A 12,169-nucleotide genomic window follows, 5' to 3' on the forward strand; every position below is an offset into this window, starting at 1 on the left:
CTATGGGGAAGAGGAAACAAAACAAAAAAGGTCAGGGATCTATTTGCGACAAATCAGCAAATGCCTCCAAGTTACAAAGTCTCCTGGGCAGAGTTTGTAGGTTTTTGGGGATTCCCTGCTCCTCGGAGCCATGATCCATCACCAAATGTAATCCAGCCAGCATCCTGGCTTCCGTGAACTTTTGTATTGTAGGAGGAGGCCGTTTGACTAGAAAGAAAGTGAAAGCTCTCCCAACAAACCTGTCACCCCAGAGCTCTAAAGCTGCCTTAGTCCATGCTGCTTAAGACATCACACGCAGTGGCAGTGGCTGTACCAATAACACCCTTTATTTGGGACAGCGAATGAACATGGGGTGCGGGTCCCTGGCAGGCTGCAGCATGGTGGACATGCACACTTGTTTCCAGGCTTCCTGGGATGTATTAGGCACATACTCTGAACCCCACACCTTTCTAGGACTTCCCAACTAGTCCAACGCTGTGTGCTGACACCTTCCTGCATTTGGGGCTGGGCAAGGGGCCACGTGGCGTGTCCATGTTTCTACATGTATACGTGTATCCGTGTGTCCGGAGGCCCCGCCTCAAGCCTGTAGCCAGAGCAGCAGGTGCGGTCAGTCCCTTGGGCCTTGATCAGGAGGGTGGAGCTGCCCAAAAAGAGATCGATACAACTCTGTCCTAGAAGACAAAGAAAACAAACTGGTAAACACACTAGTTACCTTTTCAAGGTTCAACAAGAACTGAGAAGACAGGAAATGTCCCATTCGGTTCAATGGCCAACACAGCCATGTAATTAAAAATGCACCCCACCCCCTTACTCACAAATACAAAGAAAGAACTGAGAAGCAGTCAATCAAATAGTAAAATATGTAAATAGTCCAGTGTGGCTGGATACCTGTCTTCCGGGAATGAGTTTTCTATAAGTTTGCCCTTTACAGACAGGCTCTTCAAGTAAGAAAACAAGATTGAATATTTTAATAGGATGTATGAGACCGCTGCACGACGAGGAGGATTCAATCAGACATGGGATGTAGGGGGATATGATTTAGTTTTCATACATTTTCTTGGACTCGGCAGTACTTGAAAAACAATGAAAATGACCCAGCAACAAGATTCCAATTACTATCACACATGCAGCCGTTTGGTGGGAGAACCAAGGTTCCTCCCCACTCTCCTGGCCCCTTTTATCTATTTTCAATCTAATAAATAATTTGATTGGCTAATTTATTTCTAGAGCTGGGCTTCAAAATTTAGAAAATGATAGTATGCCAGGGTCTTGGGTCCCTGAAAATAAAGTATCCCTTCCAACCTCGGTTTTTGCTGTCAAATGTGACACACACACAAGCACCTGGCCAAAGTCCTCTATCAAGGCCTGGAAATCTAAGGGGTGGAGCAGGGTCCCTCCTGCCACTGGAGCTCCCAAACACTTTCCCCTGTGGACAGAGAGCAGGTTCTCCCTGCGGTGATCAGAGGAGCACAGTGACCCTCGGAGGAAACATAGCCGACCAAGGCAGGTGATCCACGGCTGCACTCTGTGTCAAGGTTGGGCCACCAACCCTCTCGGAGGGAGGCCAGGCACACAGGGCTACGGACATGTGCCAGCCAGGGAATGACCCCAGAAGAAAGCTGTGCCTGCTCTGTTTTATACTTTCAAGATCTAACCATGAAAGACAGCCTGCCACCCTGGCAAAGAAAATAGGCTTTTAAAAGTGTCATCGTCAGCAGGCCTGACTTTCCAAATAAAACACCAAACCACCCCCCTTTAAACAGCTATTTTGGTTTAACAAGACTCAATACAAAACCTTATTAGTCTGTTTCTGAAGTCATCCTGCTATGGTTGTGAGCAGGAACAGAGGTACTACCATTAGAAATTCCAGCAATAGGGCAGCCCTGGTGGCGCAGCGGTTTGGAGCCGCCTGCAGCCTGGGGTGTGATCCTGGAGACCCAGGATCGAGTCCCGCATCGGGCTCCCTGCATGGAGCCTGCTTCTCCCTCTGCCTCTGTCTCTGCCTCTCTCTCTCTGTGTCTATGAATAAATAAATAAAATCTTAAAAAAAAAAAAAAGAAATTCCAGCAATAAAAATAGTGTATTAAAACTTCCAAAAAAAGGGAAAAATCCCAGGGATGCCTGGGTGGCTCAGTGGTTGAGTGTCTGCCTTTGGCTCAGGGCATGATCCTGGAGTCCTGGGATCAAGTCTCGCATCAGGCTCCCTGTATGGAGCCTGCTTCTCCCTCTGCCTGTGTCCCTGCCTCTCTGTGTCTTGAATGAATGAATGAATAAATAAAATCTTTTTTTTTTTTTTTAAAGATTTTATTCACTCATTCATGAGAGAACACAGAGAGAGAGAGAGTGAGGCAGAGACACAGGCAGAGGGAAAAGCAGGCTCCATGCAGGGAGCCCGATGCGGAACTTGATCCTGGGTCTCCAGGATCAGGCCCTGGACCGAAGGCGGCGCTAAACAGCTGAGCCACCGGGGCTGCCCAAAATCTTTTTTTTTTTTTTTTTTTTAAGGAAAAATCATAAAGAAGAAATTGTAGTAGCCCAAAATGCAGCCTGACTCTATCATGCAGGGGACCACAGGGCAGGCAGAGGGATTTTACCCAAGAATCTGCCAGCAACCGCACTCTGGGTGATAGGGGATCAGTGGAGACTTACTGCTGTTTGAAGGCACATGGTTTGGACTAGCCTGAGTCCGACCAGCTCCGAGGCCTACAGACAGGGGCCACTGGGAGCTCTGCTCTGCCTTTTGTTTCTCAGCTTTGCACAGCTGCACACCTGCCCACCTGCCCGCCCAGGCTAGCCTTCGAGCACAGGCTGGATGGAAGGCGCTTCTGACCAGATGTGAATGAGGCAGGCAGCCTCACTTCTTCCAGAGGCAGCGGCTTCCAGATCACCAGCTCCATCACATAAAGGACAGAAGTGCCCAGCGCAGGCTCCCAGGGATCACACCGTGGCCTATTTGCCACATAGTACCAGAATCTTTAGTCATTTCAACACACAAACTGAAACAGCCCGGAGGGGAGAGCAGCCACAGCAGAAAGGACAGGATGGATTTAGGGCCGTGCGGGCTGATAAGTGGCCCAGCCATCCCACTGGCCCTGTCCCCGGCCCACGCAGACCCCATCACTGCCGCCCCAGCAACCCCAGGAAGCGCGGGGCCCAGGCAGCAGTTACTTGGCCGCAGCAGGGTTCATGTGTCAGCAGCGCAGAGTGAAATGCTGAAACCCATGTTTTCACAGAACATCATTTCACACTCAGGTGGACAAAGCTGACAAACATATGCAGCTGTTCGTGGCAGAGCAACCTGGAAGGCTGAGGGGTCTGGGATCTTCAAACAGTTTGAGAGACAGAGACTAAGAGTGAGAGATTATTCCAATCGAAAACCTCCTGTGTGATTGCAGCTCCGTGTCTCCCTCAGCCGCTGCCAGCATCCAGTGGCCACCTCTACCCTCCCAGCATCTCAACTTCCCCTGCTCCTCGAGGCCCCACCACCTGTTCCACTCTTACCATTGCTAACCACGAATCAGGTGGTGGCCTCAAACTGACTTCCCATGCCCTGCTCTACCCAGCTGTTTCAGACCCTGCCCCCCCAGTAACATAATGAAGCACCCCCCGCCCCCCTTCAACCCCCCCCACCGAGGTTCTGTGCAGCAGGACATGACCCCCGGGCTGGGGAACACCCTGGCCACTTGAGGTGTGTGCGGGCCAGGACCGGGCCCCGAGTCTGTCTGAACATCTCCTGCGAGAATTTTACAGAGCCATGCAGCCCCCTTACATACAGAATTTTTCTCAATAAATAGTTACAAAGGACATAATTACCAGAATATTGTGAATACTAACTTTTGGAATAAAACTCTTACATTTCTTTTGTAATGCACCCAATGGAATGTATGTGCCATATTGTCTTGATACCCATCATCATTCATTTAAATAACACATAAACATACTCTTTAACTTGGAAATTTCACAGCATTCTCTCCTTTTTAAACTTGTATTTCCATTTGTTTTTTCCCTACAGATTTCTGTCCTAATTGTTTTATGCTTCAAAGTCTTTTATTGATCACCCTATTATACTTCTTGGCCACAAAAAGTATGTAAATTGACACTTTTTGAAATTTCAGAAGTTGAAACAAAAATGTTTTAATTTCTTGACACCATCAGGCCCTAAGTAATTAAAAAAGTACTTCCGGATTGTGTTATTATTACACATTTACTATTCTATAAAACCAATATATAGGACAACACTACAATAAAACTATGTAAAATGGTCCTAGAACTGCATGTCTTCATGATATGGATGGGGCGTGTCATGGACCCGTGGTGAATGGTATTTATCGCCAGAATGCAAGAGCACTCAGTATCCAGTGTATTCCTGTCTGTTGGTTTTTGCAGACACAAGTGCAGAGAAACATTGTCACGTGAACAAGTAGATGGGGACAGGGGAGTTTTGTTACAGCAACATCACCTGATACTTTTGATTCCTTCTGAATTATATGCCCCTTGCCCCAAATCATATAATGACCTACCACCAAAAACTGATTTTAATGATCTGCCAGCTGACAGTTCAATTAGGTTATCCTGCAATTTTGTTGAAAAAAAAGACCTGGAACCCTTTGACTCACAGGGACTTATTACCCTCCATCCTTAATCCCTCCATCAGTACTGTGAGCTACGCTCTTGCTTGGTGCCCGGGGTTGGGAAACCTCCACATCGGAGAGAGGAGGGGTTTGGGTGGGCCGAGTAGCAGATGGGAGGACAATGGTGACAGGTGAGACCAGAGACCTGGTGCATTCTCCAGCCCAGGTGCATTCTCCAGCAGTCCCACTTGGGGAAAGAGTACACATCTGGAAATTGATGCTCCCAAAATGTGTATCTGCTTCCCCCTTGGGGAGTCTTGGCACACCCCAGAGTGAGGGCTCTGGGATGGGGAGCACTGCGTCATCCCCAGACCCACACAGGCATGTGGTGTGGGGCCAGTGCTGAGGGAAAGATAAGAGCATCTTCCAAGAAAAGGCACATGTCCACATCCCTTTCTCCATCCCAAGGAAAACAAAACTAAAAATAAAACTCAGTAATAAAGAGGCACCACGGGACAGCAGGTCAGACTGCCTTCTGCTGCACGGAACATTTTCCCTGCAGCCTCTTTCCTAACCGGGATTTAGCCATGCAGAGAAGCTCAACTATCAATCCTTCAGGTTAACCTTGTCTCCATCTGATTCTCTAGGGTAAGTGTATCGTTTAATACTTGAGGTCCCCTTAAGGCTATGCATAATGAACTTGGTTTAAAAAAAAACCATAATTCCTGCTCCCCATCACTTCAAGAATCAAGATTTGAACCACTGAGTTGAAATGCCTTCCCCCACACTCCCAGCCTCGATGGCCAGTGGGAATGTCCACTGTGGAAAATGTATTAATGTCCATATCATGCAGGAGAATAACCTACGGAGTAATTAACAAGACATGGACCTAAGGTAGAAGGTCGATAGCAGGGGCCCTTCCTTGAATTAAAATTTAACTTACCCTTTATTGCAACCTACAAAAGCAAGTAATGAGCACTAACATTTTTATTTCTTTTAAACTGTCATTTAGGCTGTAGAGGGGATAATTACCTATCTCTAGTGTAGTAAGGTTTTATAACCCTTAGTGAGGCATTTTCTAATTTAATATTTTTACTATATTATCATAAAACCTGTTTCTGGAAAAAAAATGATCATGGATTAGCGGCCATTTTCCATAAAGACAATGTGTGTGTGCACGTGTGTGTGTGTGTGTGTGTGTGTGTGTGTGTGTGTTAGGATTTGGCTTATTTATGACACGACTCTTCTGAGGAGATGCAAAGTACCGCAGCTGTGGGACAGTACAGTGTGATCACCTGAGTGGTGGGTGAGGCATGAGGTGGGGGCAGCATGCGTGTAAGACCGAGGCCCCAGATGTGTGCAGCCCAGGGCTTTTCCTTCAGTCTTCCATGTGGACTTCCCGCTGACCGCAACATACTCCAGGGTCTTCTATGCCGTGTGGGCAGTTGGCACAAAGGGGCACGGGAGACCCGCACATGATCTGCGTGGGGCACAGTTTGCTCAATTTGCTAGATCAGTAGCCTGCAGCATTGGGCTCCGGGAGGAACTGTGCTGGCTGTGCTCCAGAACGCTGCATCCCTCTGACTTGGGGCTGGAAACCCCAAGCTCTACCTATCTGGCCCTGTGGCCAGAGGCAGGCACAGAGAGGAAAGCAAGCAGCATGCCACTGCTCCCTGAAGAAATCTGCACAACTCCCCAAGCACGCTGTGTTCTCTGAGTGAGTCTGACATGCAGGAGTCCTGAGCCAGTCTTCCCAATGTGCCAGCGGAGACAATACTGCTGCTTTCCTGATTAAAATTATACACATAATTTGCCCTTGATTAATTTGAAATTGTTCATTTGTTGCCTCATGGTGTGTGTGTGTGTGTGTGTGGGGGGGGCTCTTTCCAAAATACACAAGCCACATCCCAGAACATGTCATGACCCTTCCTTCGTTCCACCCTCTCCCTCTCCACACGCACCCCGAGGACCCCTGGGTGCACACAGAAGTGGCACAGCATCTGCTTCCGCTTCGTTCAAACCCTTGTGTGGCCATTTAAGGATAAAAGATGAGGAAGCACACAAAGGGAACAAGAGACAGAGGGCTCCAACCAGCACAATCCTGATTGAATCCGAATCCTGAGGGGTTGGTGTAGGAGCAGCCGAACAGAAATTCACACTGACCGGCAGGGTGACGGGTGACAGACATGTGCTCAGGAAAATCACTGGTGATGTTTCGGATGTCTGCCTTTTTCCACATTTGTGTTCTGAGGACAACGTAATCACTAGAGCTGTGGAAGCTTATAAAAACGATCAGATGTGGTCCCCGCCTCAAAATATAACACAGATGCATGATACATGCCCAACACCTGTCTGAATACCCATGTGAACTTCGACAGACTTTGTGGTGGGCTGCCAGGATGTGCATGACAATAGCAGACGCAGGGTCGGAAAGGTGAACCAACCCAATACATGTGTCCAGGACAATCGGCCCACTCCATCAGGGGAGACATGGGAAGGTTCCTCCTAAGGCTCAGCCCAACCATGCCATTGTGTGACTGCCGCCCACGGGCCCCTGACCGAGAGAGTGACAAAACCGATTGCTCTTCCCTACCCCAGCATTTTGACTATCTGAGGTTTTCTCCTAACTAAACTTGTTCTTTGCTAGGGGAAAAGAAACAGTTCCTCCATGCCATGACGAGGCCTGGGGCTCTCCCGACGATGGTAAGGCCCTCCTGCCCTCCAGGCCAATCCTGACACGCCTGGTACAGACTGGTTGGTCCCAAGCGGGCAGGACAGGGCTTTACTCCCTCCTCCGTTCTCAGCCCGCACTTCCCCTGCCTTCATGGAGCTTCAGTTCTCTTCCCAATAGTGATCGAACAAGGTATCTTGTCAATGATTACTTGACACATACCAATGACACCAAATAAAGGGATCCTCCAGACCCTGACCCTCTAAATGCTTTGTGCTCAGCTCCCTAAAACATGAGACACAAAATGGTACCTTCCTTTCATCTTTTATTACTCCTGCTTCCTCCAACCCAAATCCATTCTATTCTGTATCAATGACTTTACAGGTGAGAGAAATGTGTTGGAGACATGCTTCTGTGACCTAACGGGAAATATATTTTTCCAAATGGCAAGCAACTGCTCCAGGCTCTTCGGGGGCTGTGGTGGAGGGTAAACCCTAGCACATCACAGCAATAGTATCAGAGGCTGAGGTTCGTGTTGGAACCCATCTCTCTGAGACTGGACTGTTGAGGACGCAAGCCAACGAAGACACACATGCAGCTCGTATAAGGAGACAGGACAACATACAGAAATTATGACAGGAGAAAACTTAGGATTCCTCAATGTAGCCAGAAGGTCAGCACTTAACTCACCCTCACTCTCCTCCCAACATCCCCCAGCAATGAAAAGTCAATCACAGGCTCCCTTCTTGAAATCTCATCACAGTTCCATAGCAAAACCCGACACCCCCCGCCTCCAAGAGATGAGATAAAAAGAAAAGGAAGCAACCTCGTTTCTTGACAGAATCAAGCAGCAAAGTAGCAGGCAGGACTCCGAGGATGCCCACATCCATCACTAATTACCTGAATCTGGAGACAAGGCAGGTCTCCCAGCAGCCGCCCGAGTAGGCCACGAGGTGGCAGTGCACGACGTGGTTGTAAGGACTCGGTCAGTGGCATGGCTCCCAGCAAACTGCGCCCATAAATTACCTAGTGTGTCTGTTCTCATCGCCATCCTCCCCATGCTTGAAGGAGACTCTAGAAGGTCTGTTCCAAGTCGCTCTTTTGGTCGGGTCAGAACTAGGTCCTTCAAACCTCTGCCGATGCTTTTAGCCCTGCAGCTTTAAATTACAGACGGTGACATGTGGCCTCTGGCCTGTCTCCTAAAGATCAGACAGATTTATAAATGTTCAAGAGGAGCAGGTTGAGGTCCCAAACAAAGGAACTGAGAGGCTTGGAAAAGGAAGGAGAGGGCAGAGGGCCAGGGAGGCACAGAGCGAGGGTCGAAGCTGCACTGGGCTCCTCACTTGGGCTCCTTCCTGGGTTCCCTAGTCAGCTATGTTCACTTCACTTGAACAAAGGGAGAAAAATACTCGAAACTTCTGTCATCCCTAGTAGTAGGCTTTGAGTCTTTCAAATTCTTTTAAAGAAAAATAATTTACCTTGTTGGACTATCAAAAAAAAAAAAAAAAGAATAGTGTGTGGGGGGGGAACCCTGGCACTCTAGACAAAAGGGATGTTGCCTCCTTTTCTGTGCATTAATATTCCATATTCCTGGGATGATTTCCACTTTCACAGTTTGACTGTTTTATAACAGATTTGATGCGAGAGAAGACAAATGGCCTCGCTAAGGAAAGACGACAAATCATCTCACCGCTTTTAGCAGGGTTTTCTCTTTATTTTTATTTATTTTTATTCTGTGGCTGGGCTGCAGAGCTCTCCGCCTTGCTGGAGATGTTTAATATTAACGTCAAGCCACCACGATCCTGGCAATAGAGTTGGCCGGTGTTGTGTTTACGGTTTTGTGACTGCTGGCTTCAGGAAGATGAAGCCCCTTGTTCAAACAGCAGCCCCTCTAACAGCTCCTGTTAAAAGCCTGGGGATGCTTCACTGCTTAGACGTGAATCACTTCCTCCGACCTCACTGAAGGGGAGGCTGACACACGAGTTACATTTGTGTCCCTATCAAGGCTGCTGCCCCGTGACCCAGGGCTGGGGGTGGGAGGGGGGCAAGTGCTGCATCTCTCAGCCCCAGGTTAACTCCTTCTTTTGGGGTTCAAAGCGCATGGAAATTAGTGAAGGCGTTTACTGGCAACCCACAGAGTTTCAGCAAGGCTTTCTAGGGCTTCTGGTAATCAGCTCAGGATCATACTTAACTAGAAAGCCCAGTACCGCTCCAAACAAAGCAGCAACCACTGAGCTGGCAAACACCAGGCACCAGCCTTGCCCTGCTCCTACCGGAGGGTGGGGAGGGTGGAGAAGGTGGGGTGTAAGGTACCAGTGGGTGCTGGGGCAAGGTGCCTGGTGGCTGACCCCTAAGTCCTTACACTCCCCGCCCTGGGGTACAAGGATCTTGCCTCTCCTTTGCTCCTCCTCCCTCTTTGTCTTTTTCGTATTCCTCCAGCTGATAGGGACTGTAGACCTTCTCCTAGCTTAGACCTTCTCCTAGCTTCGGTTCTTGGCCCTCCTCTCTTGCCTCTCTCACCCACCCCCAGCAATCTCATCCATGCCTCCGGCTCTATGCTCTAACAATCTCCAGGGCTCTGACCCCCTCACCTAGGCACTGCACCCTCTGGCCCTGCAAGGCTAAGCTCGCTGTCACCTAAACTACCATCTATTAACAATGGCAGCGAATTCTTGGTCATTCATGTCCCACACCTAACTGCTTAATGGCAGGAAGCTGCAGAGTTATAGGTATCCATACCACATTTTCCGATTCAAAGATAAAACACACCCTGAGACAGAGCTCTGGCTTGGACAGTTTACTTTTATTAATTGACAGAATGAAAATTGATGCCCTCCATCTGTCAATCTTCCTTGTTTTTTAATAGTATCCGTCAAAGAACTTCTTCCTCTTCTCTATAAATTGGAAATTGAAAAAAAAAGGTTTGTCCCAGACATTTGCCATGTAAACTTTCCCCCAGGAGTAGTGACCGGGACCCAGTAGCCTCTTGGTGGTCTCCCCCAACCTGGTTCACCAACCAGTCACTGAAGCCAGCAGTCTGATGACCTTGGCCAGCTAGAGGACTGGTTTTAAAAAGCCTCACTGCTAAGTACAAAAGGAGTAGTTTGCATCTCTGCCCCTGGAAGCTGGTGGAATCTGTTCTGTTGCATAGCTGCGCCTCCCCTGTAAGGCTGGGAGGCAGGCAAGGAGGCGGGAGTGCTGCCCAGTGCGTGTAGGAGAAAATGTGTATCGATTTCTTCTTTCTCATAAAGAAGCACAAAGCACTGAAGAACAATCGCGCGTCTCTGCGGCATTTCACATTCCACGTGAGACAAAGGCCCAACCCCCACCGGCCTGCGGAGCAGAAAGGGGAACCACACAGAGTGGTGGGCTCCCAGGCATCAGCGGCCACCATGCCGTCCAGGGCCACTGCAGGGACTCCAAGCACCTCAGGCCACCCGCGCCTCCCCTGCCTCTGATCAAGTAATTTTCCTCACTGGGCTGATGCTGCCTCATCTATATTGGAGAAGAAAGAGCCTTCAGTCTTATTTACCTTTTAAGTGGAGGTGCCCAGAGGGTAAAAGAGTTAATGTTTATAAAGTGTTCTGCTCCCCAGAGGGATACAATGGATAAAACACAAGGTGTGGTTATGGCTCATTCAAGACCTCATTTCCAGGGTAGTTAGTAATAGCTTCCCATTACAAATGCAGTGCTTCCCGGCACCCTGGACTCAAGGTACCAAGAGGCGATGCCCTTTATCTAAATATCCTTTTTTTTTTTTTTTTTTTGGTTTGACACTTACTACCAACACTAAAAATAACAAAAGGTAACCAGGGACTATTATGCCTCGCTAATGCACACACAGAATCCATTCCACACTGTTTTCTTCTTAAACCACACAAATCCTGAAAGCAGTCCAAAACCCTGACTGAGAGCTGTAACTGGTCATCACAGAGCCCTGTCTATATTCTCTGTGTTTCCACAGTAACTAATAACTTGTAGGACGGCCACCAGAAACCAGACTCAGGGTAGATCTCACAGCCAAGATGGACAGGAGGAAACCTCCTACAGAACACAAAGTTTATGATAGGTACTTTTGGAAGTGATAGAAAAAACAAAAGTGTTTTTGAAAGATCTTTGCCCAAGGTTCATCCTCCATGAAAATGACCTCACAAACTGTAAGTAAAGGGTTGGGAATGAGAAGTCACAGAGCTGGACTTTCATTTCTGGGGATCTTCCAACATGGCCAAGAGCTAAGAACAAAATACAGTGCTGGAGCTCAAGCAGGGCCATGTTTGGACTAGGAGACAACCCATAGCTAATTAGGGCATGACCTGGGGGGCAATGCACTTTGTGGCCTAGATGGGTAGAAAGTGCTAGGGGAGCAAGAGAAAGGATATTAAAAGAGTTAGATGACTTGGGAGACTGGAGTAAAAGAGGCAAAAACTTGTTCATCTGTCTTATAGGTCTGTGTGCAAAAATAGTCTTACCAGCAAATTGTAAATAGACTTATAAGCTGAAAGTCTTCAAAGGCATTTGAGACAGGAGACCCACAGCCAACTGTTTTCAGGTTTGCACCAAAACGACTATGTTTTTGCTGCAGGCAAAGGGACAATGACACAATATTTACCTAAATGCAAACATACATTTTCTTTATTTAGATCACTATACAGATTACATTTAAAACAGTCCTTCTCAGGGACACCTGGGTGGCTCAGTGGTTGAGCGCCTGCCTTCAGCTCAGGGCATAGTCCCAGAGTCCTGGGATCGAGTCCCACACTGGGCTCCTTGCATGGAGCCTGCTTCTCCCTCTGCTTATGTCCCTGCCTCTCCCTCTCTGTGTCTCTCATGAATAAATAAATATTTTTTAAAAAATAAAATAGTCCTTCTCAGAAACAAAAAACTTAAAAGAACATTTCATTCTCAAGACTCTCATGAGCAAGAAGGA

The 12,169-nt window shown here is 48.0% G+C and overlaps 1 protein-coding gene across 5 annotated transcripts in view; it reads right to left on the reverse strand.

The window, feature by feature from the left end:
- Nucleotides 1-308: 308 nt before the first annotated feature.
- AATF (apoptosis antagonizing transcription factor) overlaps nucleotides 309-12,169 on the reverse strand; it is a 104,274-nt gene continuing 92,413 nt past the window's right edge. The window contains exons 12-14 of one of the 5 annotated variants that reach the window (XR_005983208.1): nucleotides 11,712-11,818; nucleotides 8,269-8,399; nucleotides 309-671 (exon numbers count right to left, since the gene is read on the reverse strand). Coding sequence is in view for 1 of the 5 variants with exons in the window: in XM_041726308.1 (XP_041582242.1) it covers nucleotides 608-671 (64 nt within the window). In the remaining 4 variants the exon portion in view is untranslated. Of the gene's footprint in view, nucleotides 672-8,268; nucleotides 11,819-12,169 lie in introns of all 5 variants that reach the window. The other 4 variants (XR_005983207.1, XR_005983206.1, XR_005983205.1 and 1 more) reach the window with 4 other exon arrangements.

This window comes from Vulpes lagopus, chromosome 12 (assembly GCF_018345385.1).
Source record: "Vulpes lagopus strain Blue_001 chromosome 12, ASM1834538v1, whole genome shotgun sequence".
Lineage (NCBI taxonomy): Eukaryota > Metazoa > Chordata > Mammalia > Carnivora > Canidae > Vulpes > Vulpes lagopus.